Here is a 23658-nt window from a genome sequence, read left to right on the forward strand (position 1 = left end):
TAGATAGAAAACAATAATGAAGCCCCACATACCCATTACCTAGCTTCAACAATTATAAACACAGGGCAACCTCATTTCATATAACCCCACATCAATTCTCTGCCACAATAAATTATTCTAAAGCAAATCCCAGACAAATATAATTTCATCCATACATATTCCAGTATGAACCAGTAAAATAAAACCAAAACAAGTATTACCCACAGGGTAATTATCACATTAAAAAAATACAAAACTGTATTTACATTTTAAGTTCTTTTTTTTTTTAGGTCTTAGTAAATTTATTTTAAATAGTTAAAAATATCCAAAAAGTACAAAATTCTCCAAGCTAACTATGAAATGTTACATAGATTTCCTTTAAAGTCTGGAATGAGATACTGATCTTTATCATAATTTTTAGTCATTGTTACAATGGAGTTCCTAGGCAGCAAAATAAAAAAACAGTTCAAATATATAAACATAAGAAGAAACAAAACTGTCATTCCTAAATTACATAAATCAGTAGGATCTACAGAAAAAAATTAAATGAGCATAGCTATAGAAGAAAATCCTGATCTTTGTTTACACAAGAACATCTTAAATAAGATACCAAAAGCATGATTTAAAGAGACAATTTTTGTTATTTGTTTCTCATCAAAATTAAAAGATTCTGTTCTTTGTACCTTATCTATTTATTATTTTAATGTCTTTCAAACAAAATATTTGCAAAGCATGAAGGAAAGGGTGAATAATTGGGATGTTATCAAAACTAAAAACACATTTTGCAAGAAAAATTATAATAATGACCAGTAAGTGGAATTCAACTAATTATTGGAAAAATACAAACTAAATATAAATCAGTAGTATCTATTTGAGTTAATAGTGTAAAGATTGACAATTACAAACATTAATGAGGATGTGGAGTACTTCTAGAGAAATGAGAAATATACAAGTTAGAAAAATTTTTGCAAAGGCCTGTAAATTTATACATATATTCTTTGGTAGAAAAGATGAGTGAAAAAAAATTAAAATAATCCACACTGCACTCTATGGGCTAAACATGTAAAGAACTAACAATAGAGTACCATCTTTTTTCTTTTTTATTTAGGAAATGTCTGAGAATAAAGACAGATATGTTTTCTACTCAAAGTCTATCTATTTATCTATCCTTGAGTTGGATTACTATAAGGAATTATGGCATATGGCAGAAACAAACTGAAATAACGTTAGTCAAACTCAACCAAGGAGGGTATAGTATTTATGTAATAATTCTATTCTTAAAAATACTGCAATAAACCTATCACAAATGTATGCTCAAAATGCCTAAAATGGTTTGACCAGTCATTTATTGATTTTTTACATATAAACCATTACAAATTTATAGTTTATTTAATATGGCCATATAAACTTTATTATCAATATGTACTCAAAAGTGAATCTTTAATCTCTTAAACAAAAAATATGTTAAACTCTTCCCGAAAAACTAGAGCTTAGGTATAGTAAATACCTAAGAAATAATTTAAAGGAAATAATAACATGCTAATTTGGCCATTACGGTCTTTGGTATTCAAACTAGAATTACTGGCCATAAATTAAAATCTTCATGCATTTTGCCACCTTTCAACCTTGAACAATTTTTCTATGCTACATTTATAACCATTTCCCTATATTTTATAAAGAAGAAAACTTAGGCCCAAGTAAATATAAAGCAGAAAAGGGATTTGCCACAAATTTCTCAGTGGCAGAAACAAAAACCCATGTTTCAAGATAATACTAAGATGAACAAAATAAGTAACTCTCCTCCATATCATTCTACACCCCGAAAATGTTCCATATCCCTCAATCTCTAAATGCCTAAGGATATAGGTAGACATCTTTGGGGGAAAAAAAACATGTGCTTTATATAAACTTACCTTTACTAATTAAGAACTGAACAGTACAAACATGACCAGCCCTTGCAGCTTTCATTAAAGGAGTTCTTCCACCTTCAGATTCATGCTCCTGTTTTTAAAAATGCACTTAATTATAAAATAAACTAATTTCAAGATAAATACATTAAATATCATAAGAAAGAAATTAATAAAATATAATTTTAAATTAAAGAAATCACATATTAGAAACATGTTCCATAGAAATAATTTAAGAACTGGAAATCTCTGGGCATGGTGGTGAGTTCCTATAATCCTAGCTATTTGGGAGAATGAAGCAGGAGGACTGAGGGTTCAATTCAGTGAGACTCATTCTCAGTTCAATTTAATTGGGGAAAAAAAAGGAAGCGCTGGAGTTACAGTCATGTGATGTTGACACCCTCATCAAAACCCATCTTGTAATTTCTGCTCTATAAAAAAAGAGAAACTTTAACAGTGTATGGCACTCTAGCACATAATTGGCATTATCATCATCCACTCAAGAAATATTTATTTTCTATTTTACCTTATATAAAAATTACAAAACTAATGATGATTTATTTCCAAAACCACCAATGATGTTACTAGAGCTTTCTGGAGAATACCAAAAAAGGATGAAAATCAAAGGAGATCATTGGGCAATTGAGAACAATAGTAAAGACATTTTCAGGTCTTCATTTGAAAAAAAAGAATCTTGACAGGATTTTATATTTGTTTATCATTTACAAAAGATGAAAAATTGATTTTTCTCCAGTCAATATGTAGTTTGTTCTCCTTACCCTTTAACTAAACAAGTATTAAACCTTACAGTGCTATATGTTTCATAGTTACTGTGGTAAGCTCTGGAAATAGAATTTCTAAGCTTAAGTGGCTCAAAGTCTAACAAGGAAATCTTTACACAAAAGTAAAATAGAACTTACGCATTAAACGTTTTGAATATATTCAGAATTAAAGAGGCCACAACAATCATCTAATTCAGCCCTTTTAGTAAATGAGGAAAGAGAAATTAAGTGTATTATTACAAGTTTTTGAAGTTAATTTCAACAGGCCTGTTTCTACTTGCATATGAATTTGTCATAAACTATGAACTTCTACAGGAAATAACATTTGTCTGTTAATCTCAGAAACTCAGTCCCATGAAAATATGCTTACATTTTAACCCAATCCTACTTTTTAATGTCTTATTCATACTTCACCACAGACTACACTGTTAGACTAACTATTTTGCCCCATATTAACGAACTCTGTTTTCTACTTTTTAGGCTATAGACTATGATCTCACTGTATTTTTTTTAACCGGACTATCTCTTTTGCTTCAACATTGCTACATCCTCTTTCTAAACTTTACCTAGTCCAAAATATAGGAAGTCAGATCCTCTAAGCTTAAACTTTCTGCACTTTACCTGTGTGACATTAAAGAATCTACCTTATAATGACATTACTATTTTATCCTTTCTTACTAAATTATAAACAACTTGGGAGAAAAATTATTTATTAAATACTTCATGCTTTTAGCACTTTTATTAATTAATAATGCTCAGACCACTGTAGGCAAAATTTATTTTCTAAAGCTATAGAAATGTCGTTAAGTCATATTTGTTTACCTTTTTAAATCAAATTATAAACTTGGTGTTGTAATTACAAGCTTCTAAAAATAGAAAACACCCAAGAAAAAACTAATTTCTATTAACATTTCTAACACAAAAATTTTCTTTTTCTTTGGGGAATGAGGCATAGTGGATTGGACAGTCCTATTAGCAAGAACAGAGACTGGTATAGAAAAAAGACTGCCTACATAAGAAAGGAATGGCAAACAAACAAACAAATAAAAACCTTGAAGTAAAAATATATTTTCCTAGAATCTCCATATAGTTTTGAATTATTTTCTTTTTGTTTTGTTTTGTTTTTCTTGGTACTAGGAATTGAACTCAGGGGTATGAACCACTGAGCCACACCCCTGGCCCTATTTTGTATTTTATTTAGAGACACCGTCTCACTAAACCTTGTTTTTGCTGAGGTTTGCTTCAAATTTGTGATCCTCCTGCCTCAGCCTCCCAAGCCACTAGGTTTATTGTAGGTTTGTACCACTGTGCCCAGCTTGATTTCATTTTTTTTTAAAATTTTATTTGTAGATGGACACAATACCTTTATTTCATTTATTTATTTTTATATGCTACTGAGGATCGAACCTAGTGCATCACACATGCTAGGCAAGTGCTCTGCCACTGAGACACAACCCCATCCCCTCTTGTCTTTTTAAATGAACATTTTAAAAAGTGTCTTAGCTTACCAGATCTGCTCCTGCTTGAAGTAAGACATCTGCTACATCAGTATGACCATTTTCACAGGCATATGTTAGTGCTGTATCTCCTGTTGCTGTCGTTGCATGAACATTAGCTCCTGCAGCAGTGTTAACAAATAATACAAAGAACCAAAAGACATAAATGAACATAGAAATTTCTTATGGGTAAACCATATCTCCTCAAATTAGACAAAATAACCTTATCCATTTCTAGAAACCAAATGTTGGTAGAATCTTTAAAAGCAAAAAAGAAAATAAAAACAATTACAAATAAAACTGCTTGAAATTAAAACTGCAGATACTTCATAAGATAGTAAATCATACAGCCTATATGTTTCACACTGCTTAACTCTGAGGAAAAATTTTGTGAAGCACTTTATTAAATGATTAAAATAAATGATCCATCTAGAAATACTCTAAAAAAAGATAGTAAGGTGAATTATTCAGAATACACATACAAGAATATTACTTTATTTTAAAGACTGGCATTATGACATTTTTAAATCATGTTTAAAAAAAAGTTTTTCCAAAATGCAAAAATGCCTACCTGCAGCTAGTAAGTATTTAACTAACTCCAGATGACCCTCTTGAGCAGCTTCCATTAAAGGGGTAGAACACCCTAGCTCTATATCAGCTCCTGCTTTAATGAGAAAGTCAGCCACTTCCAGAAAGCCTCCACAGCAAGCTAGAGTCAGGGCAGTTTCTTGAGTTTCTTCTGTTTGTGCATTGATATTTGCTCCTAAAATAAAAATTTTAATAAATGACATTCATAAAACGTATTCCAGACATAAGCAAAACTTGGTTGTTGCCTAATAAACAAAATCTGATAAATGAACATGTATATTACTATTCTAAATAAATGTTTATTCTCCTATTCATGAGGCAGTTAAAAATAAAGAGAACCATTGACTGTATTCAGAAGTCCATATTTAATGTACAGAGCTACAACAGTATTTTATTTAGCCAGAAAACATAAGTCATATGAGGACTCAGAAAAATAAGCTATATCTACTCATTATAAGGACTCAAAAATGACTAACATTTAGTAAGCTCTAACTGTTTGCCAGGCAATATTCAAAGGACTTTATAAATTGTTTAGGTATTACCAATAGCTCTATTTTACACCTAAGAAAATTGAGGTTAATTAGCTTCCGCAACATCACAACATTACTATCATCACTATTATCATCATAACCATAGTTAATGTTTAACAGGCACTACATAATAAACACTGTTCTAAGAGTATGTTATATATACACATATTCATCTATACACATAAACATATATACACTTATATATGTTTACATATTTTTCCTCTTTCTGTGTCTCACCAACCACAGAAGAGAAAACTGAGGCACATGAGGTTAAAAACTATCTGAAGTTACAAAATTGGCAGTGGAGTTGTGATTCAAACCTAAGAAGCCTGCTCCAAAACCTATACTTTCAAAATTGTAGCCAGTATTGCCTCAAAATATAAACAAGTTTTTTAAAAAAATTACCTCATTCCTAAACTTGTCCTGAATTTAAACTTTACAAGGCAAACTAAACTTTACTATTAAAAAAACAAAATCAGGGAACAACTATAGATATGGGGGATTACTTTGAAATTTAACAATAAAGTGTTTTCAATTTTTCCAAAAAAGAAGTTCTCTATGTACTGAGGTATTTAACATCTGATGTACATTCTTTCTCTTCCTTATGGTAGAGTTTCCATATTATTCTACGAAACACTAGCTCCATAACATTTATTAATAATTGTTCTGCTCCCCCCAAAATTCCCTCCATATATTAGCTTGAGTAATGTTGAATTTCATATTCCCTAACACACAAGTCTATGCAAACCCCAATTGTTTTTTTATTCACATAGTTTATGACTCTGAAAACTGTACCTCAAATTAGTCTAGATTTAACATGTACCGAAGTCATTTTTTAGACCAAATACTTTATCATAAGTTTAGGTAATAATCTCATTGTACATCTATAGAATGATAAAATATTCAAGTTCAATTTTACAAAATTATACTCATGTGTTACATATTTATGATTTATTGGTGTCTTGGCTGATATGGTTACCTTGGCCTAGAAGTAATGCCACCATTTCTTCATGTCCTTCACGAGCTGCTTCCATCAAAGGTGTATAACCTTCATCGTTGACCTCTTCCAGGCTAGCTCCTCTTTCAATAAGTAAAGCTGCAAGTTCCACATGCCCACCACATGCAGCCAAAGTCAATGGTGACTCAAACGAATCAGCAGGCATGTTCACTTGGGCACCACTGTCAAGAAGTAACCTGGCTACTTCAACATGGCCATCCTAATCATAATGCAATTAAAAAAATTTTATCAGAACCACTAAAAATCTTACAAATTTTGAAGACTTCTTAATTACTATACAATAAAGCTTAACGATCTCAATTCAAAGGAGAATAAATCCACAGAAGTAGGAACAGCAGTTGAGGATATAAAACAAGTAAAAAAATGATACCTTCCATCAAAGACTTACTAACCATTAGGAAAGAAAATAGTAATTAAATCAAACAATAGACTACTGTGATACCGTAGATAATATCACCACTGGGCCAAACAAATTTAAATACTGAAGGATAAAGTTTAGAGAAGGAAAATAGGATTTTCATTAAAAAGAGTAAGCAAACTTATTTAGATAGAAAAAGAAAACTGCAATACTTTTTGGAGGAATCTGGAAAGGATATATGATGTGTTAAGATAAACACAAAGTACACTTTGCTGTTCAATATTTAAACACTAGTGTAAAGAAAAAGTTATTATCTTTTGTGTTCCTTCTAGTCACTCTTTCACAGCTTATCTAATTACTGGCAATTTCAAAATTTCCTTTTCCTTTGAATGAAAACTGCCCCCTTTTACATCATTAACATTTCATCTTCTTTTGCACTTGTCTTGCCAGTTTCTGTCCAAGTACTCGTCACATACAATTCTAATGTCTTATTATCATGGTTACTTTGCTATTTACTCGTTCCTGAATCCTCCCTGAAAAGTTCACTTCTACATTTCTGTTCAAGTCCAATTTAAAAACCTCAACTGTCAGTAAGTCTTCCAAATATCTGGCCTCTCCAAATACCTTTCATTTACTTATAATATTTACATCGAGGGAATGTAGGTTAGTCCTATAGAATATTCCATTTTAATTTCTTAATTGATACATAAGGGTTTTTTCCCCCTAGTGTAGGGTGGCAATATGATTAAATTTTCCTTATCAAAGGGAATTATTGCAACTGTTAATATTATTGGCATGTTTTATACACAAAAGCTCAATGAATCCTCTCAAAAGAACCGCAGGGAAAGGTATTATCCTCGTTTTACAAATGAAGAACTCAAAATCTTCAAGGACAACTTGTTCAAAAGAATAATTCACTTAAGCAAACTCTAGAATTTGGACAAAGGGAAAAACAATAGAAAATCTGAGTCTTAAAATAATGGAACCTAATATTTTAAAAACAAGTAAATAAAATTTAACATCTTTTCAATAATCATTCTTAGATGAGAAGCTAAGAAACTTCAAATTCATTTGGGGCCTTTTTCTTTGACATGTCATCCTCAGAAAATCCGTAATTTCACTCTAATCAATTTCTTTGTCGATCATAAACTAAGGTACAAAAGCTTAAGGTACTATTATGACAAATTCCCAAGTACAAATGCTGAGAAGCAATTCCTAGTAAAGGATTCTATGGCTCAGGAAGAAAACATGACAAAAGAACAATTATGTAACACAAATAATACTGTTTTTCCTCTTTAATATCACTGACCAGCCTTTTAAAGTCACTTACGTGTCAACTATAAAACCAGATTAGAATTATGAGACAAATAAAATGCAGAAATATTGTAAAGTTTCAGAAAGTAAAAGAATAGCTCTGAAAACTATTAATTCAGATGGCCAGGGTTCTACTCAATGATAAGGTTATAATAAACAGAACTTTGTACACAAGGAAAAGGGACTTATTGTACACTAGGATCTGTGTTTCCCTATCTGGTATATATTTCATGTATGTAATTCACTAGACTTACCATGCAAGCCTCCATTAGAGCAGTGTGCATTTCATCTGTTTTATGTTCTTGATCTGCACCAGCTTCCAAAAGAAATCGCACCATCTCTAGGTGTCCTAAACCAAAAGTGAATAAAATTACTTAAAAATATTTCACTTAAAAAATTATTTGAAATCAGTTATATTTACATATTTACATTTATATATAGTATTAAAGTTATAAATATACTGCTAAAGCAAACTATAAGCCACCCTCAACTTTCAAAAACAAATTATATAAGTGCCCATGCTGCTCTACTCCTCACTTAAGTCTGCTGCCTAGAATTCCTTCTATAGGTGTACAAAGATGCCATTTTCCAAAATCCAGAATATCCTCTATATAACTTTTTATGAGCCCAGGCATGCTATAGTTATTTTATGTATGCCATGGAATAAATTAGCTTTCATAAACTAGTATCCTGAGATGATCATCATTCAAGCTAATTCTATGAGGAAATGTTTTAAGTTCTAATAACTCACTAACTTTTCAGGAATAGTCTTAAACACTGGAAGAGCACGTATAAAAATATTCTTGAAAATTTCTTTTAATTTACATTTATTCACTTAGAAAATAAATATATGCACAAATATACACATATTAATATAGTTTCAAATTAACCATATGATACAAACACATATACAGGAGTGGTTAAAAAATACACCACTAATGGTATTTTAGATACTACGCAAGGAAATACAGAAAAAGGTCCCCTTCCCTACTTTTATTTGCAATGATCTATAATCAATTGTAATCAACTGGACTTGGGAAAGAAGAGACAGACAGTGGAGTCATAAGTAACATTTAAAAGTTACTTCAGTAAGTATAGCTTCTGCCACATCTTGTTTTTTCGAACTATCAACACATCCCTTTTCTGTCATTCTTCCCAATGTAAGACCTATATCAAAGCTCAGTGACAGCCTGAATTCTCTCTCTTTCCTGTCTCCTTGTCAATCTATGTCCCAGGAAACCTCACCAGAAAAAAGAAAGGGAAGGAAGTAGTAGAGATATACTCCACCAACTCAGTTCTCTACCCAGCTTCTAATCAAAGCCTGCAAACCCCAGGCTTTGGAAAGTAGAATGGGGATACAAGTAAAGGGGAGAGGCAAAAATGGTTGGTTACTTGCAGTCTCAGTGAAATGCACAGAGTTCTGGGTTTAAAAGTATTTGTGAAACGGGGAGAGAATAACCCAATCAGCCTGCTCCAAGGTTTAACTCTTCTACCCAGTGAAGACCAATCTTTGCCTAATTACCAAAAAGAGTTAGGGAAGTAAAGGCCTTCAGCTGTGCTCCCTATCAGAAAATCTGTTAACATCAGTTATCAGAAGAACTTTAGATCAACTATATCTTTCAAATTTAACTTATATTTTACTCATTTATGTATTTAAAGCATTATTTTCTTATGTTTTTAAAGTAAATTAATCCAAACTACATCACACAACCACAGCCACTCTTAAATAAAATAAAATAAAACAACATCAGGACCAGGACTAAGTTGAAGAAATTTAGGAGTAGGGTGTGAAATTTAAGAAGTCACCCACTCACAAGCTTGTGCAAGTGAAGGGTAAGCCCTTGAGACTTGAGTCCTTCCTTAAATCTTCTGCCTGATCTTCCAACAGCTTTTTCTTAATACATCAAAGCCAAGAACCAACCAATTGTTTTATGATACAAATATGGCACAGCTGCAGATGGTATGGAGCACTTAACTGAATGTCTTTACAGACACAAAATAGATGGCATCTACTTTTTTAAAAGTTCCTTTAAAATAAAAAAACACCTTACATTATAGTTATCTGTCGTATATCTGTTATACACGTGGGAATCTGAGAAATGTCTGATTCTGTGGCTGTGGCATCTTTTCAAGCAATTGGCCTACCTAAAGGAGGGTATTTTCTGTATTACCAAAATTTTTAGTTTGGTCGGCATTTGAAATATCATGTACCCATTTTTGTATCAGGCAAAATATTCCCAACATGCAAAATCCTCTTAAAAGTAAAATTCATATTAAAATCAAATAACTGTTTCTGATAAAAACAATTAAATCAATTGATACTCATTTTATTGAAAATATTTGTAATATTGAGTCTATTTTTAAAAGTTTACATATTAAACAAACTCAAATACTCTAAATACTTAACATTTAATTAGTATATAGTAACTAATTATTTGAATTTTAAAAAGGTTATATAAAAGAACTAGTTTCACATGTTTAAAAATTTTGGTTCAAAAAAGGTCTATACTATACCTTTGTAACAAGCTAATGTAAGGGCACTCTCTTTAAATTCATTGGAATGCGTATTAATGCCAGCCCCATTTTCTAGCAGCAATCTGGCTACTTCCACATGTCCAGCACTTCCAGCTTCCATAAGAGGAGTATGACCATTTTCATTATGGTCCTCAATACTAGCACCGGATTCCAAGAGCACCTTTACAACATCTACATAGCCTCCAGCACAAGCATATGTAAGTGCTGTATTGCCTATTTTATTAAAGAAAAAAATACGTTAACACAAAACACTAAAATAAAACATCTGAGTAAGAAGAACACAAAAAGGGAAAACTAGAATCATAATAAATATTGAATAACAGACATATATAATTCCTTTTTTTATTGAAATTTAACTTTCTCAAATTAACCCCCTATGCTACCTTTCCATGTAAAATAATGTGAGGAAAATCACATACACTCATCAAGATTGTGGAATTGTAAAATGACAGCAAATCTGCCCTGAAACTGATTATCCTTTCAAATGAGAAACATGCTTTTTAACAGTAATCAAAAAAATGTTTCATAAGCTTCTTTTTAATGAATTAATTATATATCTAAATTATTCATCCTAATATATCTTACACCATATTTCTTTTAATCACATAAATTTTTCATTTACAACTTCCAACACTAGTTAACCAGATTTAAAATTAAATTTAAAATTAATTCTAATTTAAAATTAAAGTGATTTCAAAAACATTCTTTCCTGATGATAAAAAACCTCCCATGTCTGAGTAAAATACAAATTCCATGTAGACCTTCAAATTTATTTAAATAATCTAATAAAACTGAAATTTTTACACAGAGCAAATTAACAAAATGTATTTTCATATAATTTTAGAACTTCATAAATCTGGGAAGAAAATGAGTTTAGGCTAAAGTTATGTCCTGATGGAACACAATTTTTCATTATACACCACTACCACCACCCCCCCGTCAGGCTACAGTTTAGTAATAGTACGGAATTCTTCCCAATTTCCCTTCTTGTTCTCACCAGAAATACAGCAAACCAAGGTTTGAGACATATCACCCATACCTTTCCATTTTGCAAGATGATGGTCTTTCTAACTGAATCAGTGTTTCATCTATCTAAAGGCCCTTTAAAAGGGTATGTAACAGCCCTCATAAAATGGAAGAAATTTCACTTAAAATATATTCTATTTAAACCTCTTAAACACTTTGAAAATATGTAACACTTCTAAGAAATACGGGAACTGTGAAAGCAACATTAATGATCACTTCCATGTGAAACATTTATTACCAAAGCATGCTACTATTTAGCGAAACTTAAAAAGAAATACAACCTGTTGAAGACTGTGCATTGACATCGGCTTTATGAGCTAGCAGCAACTTCACAATTTTGACATGTCCTCCATTAGCAGCAGCCATTAAAGGTGTAATGTCACCTTTGATTCCCCTATCTTCCACATTTGCATGCATTGCCAACAAAACCTTAAAAAAAAAACAAAGTGTAATGAATATTAAAAATTATTTTATCAAATTTTTTGTTTTTTATTTTCGTTTTGCAGTGCCAGGGATAGAACACAGGGCATCATTAAAAAAAACCCTGAACACTGAAATTTAACACTTATCTATTCATAAGTCGATAAACACACAAACTTTATCTAACAAAACTATACTGAAATAAACTTAATGGCTGAAAGTGTGAGGCCAGTCTGGACAACTTAGCAAGACTATCTCAAAATATTTCTTACTAAGTAGGCCAGATTGAAAAAAAAAAAGATTTATTTTGATGAGACAAACCTGTGCAAGCTCATAATAGCCAGCAGAACAAGCTAAACAAAGGAGGCTTTCCCCTTCCTCGGTGTGTTCATTTACGCTTCGCCCTTCAATGAGTAACTTCCGCACAGCATTTACATCTCCTTCTGAACAGGCTTCTGCCAAACTGCGGCTGTTAGGTGAAGAATATTGTAGGATTATTAGGTGAAGAATATTGTAGGATTAGGAGATAACAATATAAAAAATTATACAGTATAACTTGGTTTTTGATGTCACTCTTAATAACAGCTCTGTGAACAAGAATGATTATTTCAATAATCACAACAAATTTCATATCAGAAAGCTAAAAAATGGAGCTCACTGAACTTAAAATTTACACATAAAAGTCAATTATTTAAAATTAAAATTATTCTGATGGGTGTGGTGGCACACATCTGTAATCCTAGCAATTTTGGGAGGCCCAAGCAGGAGGATTCCAAGTTTGAGGCCAGCTGAGACAACTTAGCAAGACTACCTCAAAATAAAAAATAAAAAAAGGTCTAAGGATATAGTTTGGTGGTATATTTGACTGAACCTGAGTTCAATCATCAATACAAAAAGAAAAAAGCCAAAAAAAAAAAAATAGACAAAGTCAAATATTCTAAAATGTTTTCAGTTATTCAACTTAAAGATAATGTCTATCTAATTTAACTTACTTTAAGTGGAAAAATAACTAAAATTTGAAGATTAAATTCTAAAGAAAATCTTGTTGGGCACAGTGGCACATGCCTGTAATCGCAGTGGTGTGGGAGGATGAGGCAGGAGGATCATGAATTCAAAACCAATCTCAGCAACTTAATGAGGCACTTAGCAACTCAGGGAGACTCTGTCTCTACATAAAATATATAAACAAAAATTGGAGATATGGCTCGGTGGTTAAGCACCCCTGGGTTCAATCCCTATACCAAAAACAAAAGCCAAGATTCTATAGAAATCTCACACAAAGTACAAGCTATAATTATACTTCACTTTGTTCGGTCCCCATATAAATTTCATTAAACTTTACCCCCCCCAAAATGTAAAATGGACAAAATGTGTACTATTTATAAAGACAAGGTCCCTTGATCAGGTAAATGGAACCCAAACAAAAAAACATGGAGGCATGTTATATTAATAAAATGATAATGAATCTTTTGGAAGTATATTTACATATATAATCATATTTCAGGCAAAGTTTCCAAAAAATAGAGTCAAGGAAAAAACTGGATTCAAGTACAAGGAATGGAAAAATGGAACAACAGAAAATAAGACTAAGCGAAAAGTTTTTGCCCTTTAAGCCTTCTAAAAGAATTTATATTAGACACTCCTTTTACTTCTAATTGAAAATACAGGGCTGGTAGTATTAACTTTATTTCAAATATAACTCAATTCATACATCATCCTCTAAAACATGGCCTTGTCACTTCAGTTACTACAGCCACTCATGGATAATCACTCTCTTTTCTCCACTGTTTGCTATTCAAGAACATCATTTTTAGCCCAGATTATGATAAAGCTTCTCATCTTTCACCTTTGCTCTACAGACTCTTTGTAAAAAGGCAAAGGTAAAGGACAAGTACTTTAAAGGGAATTAGATCATACCACTTCTCTGCTCAGAATCCTGTAATCTCACTCACAGTAAAAACTAAAATCCTGGATCTGACCAGTGGCAGGATACCATGATCCTTCTGTCTTTTACACTGGCTCTATCTCCTCCTGACTCACAATTTTTCTTCCCACTATAGCCACAGTGGTCTTACTATTTATCAAATGTACTAAACAAGCACCAACCTCAAAATATTTCCATTTGCTGTCCCCTCTGCCAAGACAGCTCCTCTTTCAGACACAGATGACTCCATTACCCATTTCAGGTCTTTGCTAAAAAAGTCATGAGAGGGCTGGGGCTCCAGCTCAGTTGGTAAAGCACTTGCCTAGCATGTGTGAGGCACTGGGCTTGATCCTCAGCACCACATAAAAATAAAATAAGGGCATGTGTCAATCTACTATAAAAAAAAATTAAAAAAAAAAAGAAAAGCCACAGGAGTTTCCTTGACACTCTCCCCCAAATTAAAAATGCAACATGACCTCCAAACCAAATACTACTCTGGCACTTCCCCATTAGATTGTTTCTTTTTTTTTTTTTTGACCCACAGTTCTTATCAATGTATGCTATACTATATTATATTACTTCATTTCTTGTCAATTGGATTTTCTCCTTACCCAAGTCAAAGTTTCAAACAGTGCTCAACAAGTTTCCCTCTTAAAGTCTCTTAATTTCCCACTTCATTGGACAATGAAAGCACCCACACCTACATTTTCACTTTTAAACAACTTAGGACAAATCCTTCCCATAATATGCTTCTTGTACAAAAACATCTTTTCTCTCTTTCAAGGTATTATCTCTCACTTTTTTAATGCATATTTCTCTTCTACCATTCTGTCTTTTCATTTAATATCCACATGTATGCTAACTATTAAACAACCTTGTAGGATCTACTCTAGCAATAGGCGAACTTCAGAACTTTGAACAAGGAGCATATTAAATCTGGCACAGGGCATCATACTTAACATAAAAATTGGCACACAACATTCACTGCATTTAACTACATCATATTTCTCAAGCTTTGCTGAATAAATAAGATTATTACAAACATGCTTTATTGTTTCAGTTTAACTAGACTTATATACTTTCAAGGTATTTTTAATTTTGAACAGTCTCAGCAGGCATCTCATTAAAAATATTTAGACATTATCAATAATATTTTAGGCTAGTAGAACTTAATATTAACTAGCAATAGAACCCAATGTCAAGCAAAGAAAGTGTATCTAGAAAAATGGTAAATTAATAAAAAAATGCAAAAATCTAGATAATGACTAACAGAGTTAATATAAAAACAAATTCATACACCTCAATTCTATATAAGCTCTTTTATGCTCTCAGGAGATACTGCATAAAAACACTACCAAACAATTATTTTAAGATGGTTTTTAAATGCTATTGTTTTCTTTCTGAACCCATGTATACAATCAAACAGACACATATATACACAAAAATGAACATGCCTTAATGACATGTTGGTCAACAATGGTCTGTACATATACAATAGTGATCACATAAGATTATCACCTACAAAAGTACTACCTGAAGAGAAACAATAAGAGAGGTAAATAGGGAGCCTACATCCTGGGAACAAATTTTTACTCCTCACACTTCAGATAGAGCCCTAATATCCAGAGTATACAAAGAACTCAAAAAATTAGACAATAAGATAACAAATAACCCAATCAACAAATGGGCCAAGGACCTGAACAGACACTTCTCAGAGGAGGACATATAATCAGTCAACAAGTACATGAAAAAATGCTCACCATCTCAAGCAGTCAGAGAAATGCAAATCAAAACCACCCTAAGATACCATCTCACTCCAGTAAGATTGGCAGTCATTATGAAGTCAAACAACAACAAGTGCTGGCGAGGATGTGGGGAAAAGAGTACACTTGTACATTGCTGGTGGGACTGCAAATTGGTGTGGCCAATTTGGAAAGCAGTATGGAGATTCCTGGGAAAGCTGGGAATGGAACCACCATTTGACCCAGCTATTGCCCTTCTTGGACTATTCCCTAAAGACCTAAAAAGAGCATGCTACAGGGACACTGCTACATCGATGTTCATAGCAGCACAATTCACATTTGCTAGACTGTGGAACCAACCCAGATGCCCTTCAATAGATGAAAGGATTAAAAAATGTGGCATTTATACACCACAGAGTATTACGCAGCACTAAAAAATGACAAAATCATGGAATTTGCAGGGAAATGGATGGCATTAGAGCAGATTATGCTAAGTGAAGCCAGCCAATCCCTAAAAAACAAATGCCAAATGTTTTCTTTGATATAATGAGATCAACTAATAACAGAGCAGGGAGGAAGAGCAGGAAGAAAAGATTAACATTAAACAGAGACATAAGGTGGGAAGGAAAGGGAGAGAAAAGGGAAACTGAAGGAGACCCTCATTGTTATACAATATTACATATAAGAGGTTGTGAGGGGAATGGGGAAAAAAAACAAGGAGAAAAATGAATTACAGTAGATGGGGTAAAGAGAGAAGATGGGAGGGGAGGGGAGAGGGGATAGTAGAGGATAGGAAAGGTAGCAGAATACAACAGTTACTAATATGGCATTATGTAAAAATGTGGATGTGTAACCGATGTGATTCTGCAATCTGTATTTGGGGTAAAAATGGGAGTTCATAACCCACTTGAATCTAATGTATGAAATATGATATGTCGAGAACTTTGTAATGTTTTGAACAACCAATAAAAAATAATAGCAAAAAAAAAAAGTACTACCTGTCTTAATTCAACAAGCACACTCTATAATGCTCACACAACAATAAAATAACCTACCAATACATTTCTCAGAATATATTCCCATTGTTATGTGAGGCAGGACTATAATAGAATACTCCCATTTTTTCAATTGCTAAAGTAGGCAAAATAGCTTTATTTTAGAGGGGGAAAAATGTCACTGGGGACTGAAAAAATAAAATATCAATGATTATTTTCAAAAGTCACTTCCTTAAGAGTTTATATATACACTTACACACACACAATTGTGTTTACATATGAGATGGTGTGATTTTTATGGCCTATCATCATCAGGAAATCTTAGAACACCATGTCACAAAATATTTACTGAGCCCTTCCTTACTATAAAATACTATGTACAAAAAATTATATGAAATTTAAAAATTAGGTCCCTTGGATTCTCATTTACAATAAAACACAGTAAGACAAATGAAATCATGTCCTTCAAACTGGTTGGAACTATGCACATGAACTAAAAGATGGTATGACTAATTGGGAAGAATTTACTTCTTTTTCACATAAAAAGAAAACAAAACTTTAAGCAAAAATTTTCTTTTTAATATCATTGACTAAGAAATTGGTCTTTCAGTAACACAAACACTGCTGCTGTGCCATGTGTCACCTATTTGATCTTGATCAAGTTATTCAGCTTTCTCAGCTTTTGACAGTAAATTTATAATATATAAGGTTAGTACAGTGTCAAATATAAAATAACTGCACAATAATCTAGTCATTTTTATTATTAAGAAAATGATTCTTATTCTGATCATGGCAAGAAAGTACTTACTTGTCCGACTGCCCTGCATTTGCTGTGCTTTCAGCTCTCATACGGGTAAGTGCAGCAGCAGCTTCATCCAACGCACAACTAACAGACGACGTCAATCTCCGAAGAACTTCAGGATCTGCAAAGGCTTTACCATCAGCCGTGGATAATTTGCCTATTCCTATTATATCATTTCACACAAAAATGGATATACCCAAAAGGAGAAACAAAGCAAAGTTCATGTTACTTAAATCTATATATGTTAAAAAAATAAAAATCTCCAAAAGGTACAGCGGCCATATATATTATCTCACTAAAATATGGGGGAAAACTACTCAAATTTTCTAAACATCTTAATCTTCCCATATGGCTTATAACTATGTGATCCTATCACTCCCTCAATGTCTGATATGGGTCATTAGCCTATGCTGGGGTAACCAGAAGTTCTCAGAAGTCTTGTCATGGCTTTGGTAAAGAAACCTATGTTCAAAGATTGCTAAATTAGAAAGGTATGAGTCAAGCACTATTTAGCTACTTTTATCACCACATACAGAAAAAAACTATCCAAAATAAAGTCAACAAAGAGGAGAGTAGAAAAACAGAAAGGAGAAACCATCCTGAAAAAGTTATTTTTGATGCACTGACGACAGTAGCACCAGTACCATCCCTTATTTTTGGTAAATGTTCACTTTTGCTCAAGTATATTTAGCTGGCCTATCACTTGTTAAAAAAAAAAAAAAAAAGTGACCCAATAATAAATACATTTTAGACTATAGGCTATATATGAGTATTTCTTATTTCAAATTATATCTATTTACTACATATACTTACTAAATATAAGTATATAAAATTACCATTCTAAAAATCATTCAGAAAAGAAAAAAAAAAGAAATTCAAAAGCAGAAATGGTCAGTGACCATTTAAATGAAACATCATGTATTTCTTTTCTAGATATTCTGTAAAGCAAGCTTATCTCTAACCACTATAATTCAGTGGTTCTTAATCCAGGCACTGAATCACCTGTGGTACTTTTCAAAAATATAGGTTTTAAGCTCTCCAACATCTGCAGATCTATTTCAGTAGTAGAGGGCTGGGGATGTGGTTCAAGCGGTAATGCGCTCGCCTGGCATGCATGGGGCGCTGGGTTCGATCCTCAGCACCACATAAAAATAAAGATGTTGTGTCCACCGAAATCTGAAAAATATTAAAAAATTCTCTCTCTCGGGCTGGGGATGTGGCTCAAGAAGTAGTGCGCTCGGCTGGCATGCGTGCGGCCTGGGTTCAATCCTCAGCACTACATACAAATAAAGATGTTGTGTCTGACCAAAAAAAACAACTAAAAAGTAAATATATTAAAAAAAAAAAAGTAAGGCATAGGCAGTCACATATTAAAAGCAATTCTGATGTATAATCAAGATCAACAGTCTTTAATATCTAATATTATGATAGATATTATTGAACCCTGCTACTCAAATATGTGGTCCATTGAATAGAAGCATTGCCATCACTTGAGAGCTTGTCAAAAATTCAGAATCTCAGACCTCAGGCTTCACTGATCTAAAACCTGTATTTTTAAAAATATCCTCAAGTGACTCACATGCAAATTGAAGCTTAAGAGACATCATCACAGGTTTTAGAACAATGGCAGAAACAAAAAGTTCACTTGGTAATAAAAATATCTACACAAATATATTTTTTAACAGTAAAGGGGGCACAATAATTGTAAGTTTGGGTTTAAAGTTTATTGAAGAAAACTATTTTCTTTCTTAAAAAATCTAAGATAGCAAGTATTATATCTTGTAAGATCAAAGGTAATCTGGCAAGAAGCCTCTATGATTTAGCTATAACAAGATGTTCACAGAAGTCAAATTTCATACCCACTAATCAAGATGTGCAAAAGATAAAAACAGTCTTATGCTGGGAAGACTGATAATTTACTATGTAATTTGTTGAATCTGCTACAGTTATATTTATCCAGATACCATCTGTATTTGTTAAAAGAATATTATGGCACCACTAAGTTCAAGGTTAGAGATTTCCATGTAAGAGAATTAGTTTGAATTTTGCAGCCAACCCAGATCAACTATATAACAAATATTTGTCAGTGATAGCAAAAGGAACTAGGCAAGATGATAAATATTTATCAAAAGACTTTATAATAAATCTTTATGAACATCTCATGCATTCATAAACAGATTATTCTAGTACTAAATAGGAAATAACTAAAGATACAGATGATAATAACCTTTTGAATAAGTAGTCATCAAAAATTAATCATACTAGTTATTCTGCATTAAAATGATCCCTTTTTTCTAGTTATATTAATCAGCACCAATCAAAAAACAGAGGAAGAACAAGATGACCACATTTATTCTTTCCAACTTCTGACATTTAAACAAGTGAACAAAAGAATCACAAAACTTAAGAAGGCACATTAAAATATCTAGATTTCTGATTTTAACATAAGGGAATGCAACAGAAACTCGATCCTTGAAAAAAATAGGGAATAGTTTTAAATCTAAAAAACATTTATTTATGAAGGCAAATTAGGAGACGTAACTGATTTAACAACAGAATAAGAAAAACTTAACAAGAGACAAACAAGGTGATCACCCTAATAAGACTCAGGAATTAAAGGTACCAGACACAGGGTTAAGGCTTTGTTTGTAAAATATTAAAAGTGGTTTAACAATTGTGCTGAGTAAATGAACACAAGTGTCCATCTCCATAAAGGTCTAGGACTAGGTCTAGAACCAGAAAGGTCTAGGACTAGAGGAAAAGGAAATAAAATACTAAATGGAAAATGAAGAATAAGCGAACATCTATATGATGAGCAGTGAAATTCTCAGTCCTCTTACACTTTCTCAGTACCCATAATCCTAAAAATTATCACGTATGTTTTTCGAAAAACTGGACACAAAGAAAAGATCTAAAGATACCAATATTTGGTGCGCTCACAAATAAATGAAAGATCTCTGTGTAATCAGTGCTAAATATTCATTCTCAAATGTTCCTTACATTACCTACCCCTGGCATACATAGCTTTCACAATTCTTGTGATACTGAATTTGATACATTTTATTCCCATGATTAAATTATGTTATAGGGCACAGTTGATCTGAAGACAGATTGCCCTGGTGGGCCAAACCAATCATACAAGCTCAAAAAAGGTAGAGATTTCTTTGGCTGGTTAGAAATATAGAAGTCAAAAATTTGGGGAATAAAAAAATTCTGCATGCCACTCTTTGCATAAAGATCATCATGTATCATCATGATACATGTATCATGTATCAATGTGGGCATGCTCAAGGGTAGTGAGAAGAGTCCCAGCTAATATAGACCATAAGAGTGGAATCTCAGTTCTACACCTGGAAAGAAGTGAATTCTGCTACTGATAACAATGAAATGGGAAGTGAACTTTCTCACCGGCAATTTCAGCCCAGTGAGACCTGAAACAAGAGAAACATGGCAGAAACTAAGAGATAATAAATAAATGCCATGTTACACAGCCATGTTTTAAATGAATTGTTATACTACAACAGGAAACCAATACATGCATTATAGTAAAGCATGTGAATTGGGAAAACATTTGTAAAGTTTCTAATTTATCTTTTTATGTCATTGCTATTGACTACAAATAGAATAAAGTGATCACCAGACATTTGAGGGAAATTCTGAATGTAAAAACAACCAAGAGTATTCCAAATAAGATCAAAATTTTAAAATGACATAAATTCTCAAGCTTTGAAAAAGGAATAGGGAAAATTGGCACAGATTTGGAAAAATCATAAATAAATGTGCCATCAAACTTTTTAAAAAGCAACACCAGAAAGAAGACAATAAGGGTGTAGAAGCTTCTAAAATCTGAAGGAAAATTATTTTTATACTGGAAATCTGTATATAATCAAACTATTAAGTACGAGATTAGTAAGAAAGACATTTTCAGACAGGTCTCAAATATTTTTACCTCCCACGCATCCTTTCTCAAATAAAGCTTTAGATACTTAAACCTTACTTAATATCAACATTACAGAAAGAGGAAAACCAGACAGTACCTGTGTGATACATAGGAAATATACAGCACCATGAAAGATTATTCTTGCCAAAAACAAAATAAACTGGAATTAATCAAATATCTAGATCTGAATTCTGATTTATGGTAACTTTAACTCAGAGGAATGACAAAATCCATATAGTGGTCCAAATAGCTGCCACTTCAACAACAGAAAAAAAAGGACAAATATAATTAAATACACTTAGAAAAAATAATACTTTAAAATAGGATAACCTTATTTGGATCCCAATTCAAACAAATCAATTGTAAAAACAAGCAAAAATGGATACACATGAAACCATATTGCCCATATACCTGTAGTTACTGAAAATGGATGACAATGAAGATACAGAGAGCTTATTATGTTATTCTAAGCTTTTGTTTGAAAATTTTCATTACTAGGAAGGAAAAAAAGAAGGGAGACAAGAAGTGAAAAATAAGAAAATGAGGAAGAAAGGGGGCAAAAGGAAGCTAGTTTGTTAGCGAGTATAATGAAAAAATGAGAATATAAAAACAAGAATAGTGAAGCAACTACTAGCATCCCATAAAGAGGCACTCTATCTCCAAAAGTCAGCTATCAATTGTAATCTGTTTTCATCTTTGAACTTGGTTCTGCCTGTAGGGTCAACAGAAAACAAACATCCCTATTCTATTAATTAGTCTTTTAAGCATTTAAAGTGTAGTTTATTCAACCTAAGGCTTTTTTTTTCTGCAGAAAAAGTTATCTCCTATTACTCATGACATATTTTCAGATAATTTCATAATTCTAATTTCTATAATATAATTTGCACTTCTAAAGCAACAGCAAATTTCTAGCAAAAGCTAAATTATGTCTCAATCATTCTTTAAAAATAGTTTTCTATACTCAAAAAGAGCACCTTACATATGCCTTACTATGTATGGATTGCCTGTGTTTGGTGGAAATCCTTTTAATAATCCATTCTACAATTTATTTAACCATGAGTCCTTCCAACATTTAGATGCTCTGTTACAAGACATATTGAAAGAATTACTGAACACTAATAAGTCATTTTTACGCTATAATAAAATAGCAGCATGCACTTGATATACAATATATAGAGCATCAGAGTTCCCAAGCCATGAAAAATTAATGTTCAGAGTATATTTATGCCTATTTTTAAAAACTTAAAAAGATATATAGGATTTTTAAAACTGATTATAGAGATTCAGAGTTATTATCACCTTACATTTAGGGCATATTTTACATATATGGTACTAAATCTTTGATTATGTACATAATCTCTAATTAAAACATCATTCTTACAGGGACACTACAATACACTCTACAAAAGTATGATTTACTATGCAAGGTTATAAGAGACAGCCTATACCAATGCCTAGGAGAAATTATATACAGTCACTTATTAGTTATTTATGGAAGATATGTTCTAAGAAGTTGCTGTTAACCTGAATTACTAAATTCTGAACCATTACTCCTAGGACAAATACAAGATTAGGTTATCTCAAATATCTGGTTACAGCATTTTCAGTAACACATAACCTTGTTCACATGTGTTTCTGTTTACATCTTATCTGACACATGTGTTTCTGTTTACATCTTATCTGACATGTATTGTTGAACACTGAACTCACAATCAACAACACTATAACTCATGCCTGAACAAAGCTTACCTAACAAACACATTTTTTCCATAACACTTTCTTATACTAGGGAACATCTTCTTATGCTAAGGAACACTAGATAGCACTCAGCATTATGCTTGGGGATCATTTTAAGCAGTGAAATCACTAGTAAACACACACGTAAACACACACACACACACACACACACACAAACGCGTCAGATTCAGTGGTGCATATTTGTATGTAATTCCAGTGACTTAGAAGGCACAGGAAATGCAAATCTGAGATCAGCTTGGACAACTTCACAAGAACTAGATTCTGTCTCATAATAAAAAGATAAAAAGGGCTAGGAATGTAGTTCATTGGTAAAGCATTCCAAGGTTGAATCCCCAGTACTTAAAAAGGGGGAGCAAAAATGTGGGAGGAAAAAAGGCACTACACAAACTGCTAAAGAACAAGAGTTAAAAGCAGGAAGCATCATCTTGCTTGACCTTAGCTGGGAACATGCAGATATGGTAACTCAAAACTTCTGCTGTTCTGTGCTCATCCATGAAAGTCTGAATACTGATTTGAGGATTACAAGTACATTTTGGCATGCAGG

General features: G+C 32.4%; 1 protein-coding gene across 5 annotated transcripts in view; it reads right to left on the reverse strand.

Annotated features, from left to right (window-relative positions):
• The window catches only part of Ankrd17 (ankyrin repeat domain 17), a 147656-nt gene that overhangs the window by 57446 nt on the left and 66552 nt on the right, over positions 1-23658 (reverse strand). For all 5 annotated transcript variants that reach the window (XM_013361937.4, XM_005333254.5, XM_013361936.4 and 2 more), the window contains exons 3-11: positions 17423-17579; positions 12275-12422; positions 11815-11962; positions 10487-10720; positions 8227-8321; positions 6262-6499; positions 4736-4927; positions 4177-4286; positions 1893-1980 (exon numbers count right to left, since the gene is read on the reverse strand). In XM_013361937.4, coding sequence (XP_013217391.1) covers positions 1893-1980; positions 4177-4286; positions 4736-4927; positions 6262-6499; positions 8227-8321; positions 10487-10720; positions 11815-11962; positions 12275-12422; positions 17423-17579 — 1410 coding nt within the window. The remainder of the gene's footprint in view (positions 1-1892; positions 1981-4176; positions 4287-4735; positions 4928-6261; positions 6500-8226; positions 8322-10486; positions 10721-11814; positions 11963-12274; positions 12423-17422; positions 17580-23658) is intronic.

This window comes from Ictidomys tridecemlineatus, chromosome 9 (assembly GCF_052094955.1).
Source record: "Ictidomys tridecemlineatus isolate mIctTri1 chromosome 9, mIctTri1.hap1, whole genome shotgun sequence".
Lineage (NCBI taxonomy): Eukaryota > Metazoa > Chordata > Mammalia > Rodentia > Sciuridae > Ictidomys > Ictidomys tridecemlineatus.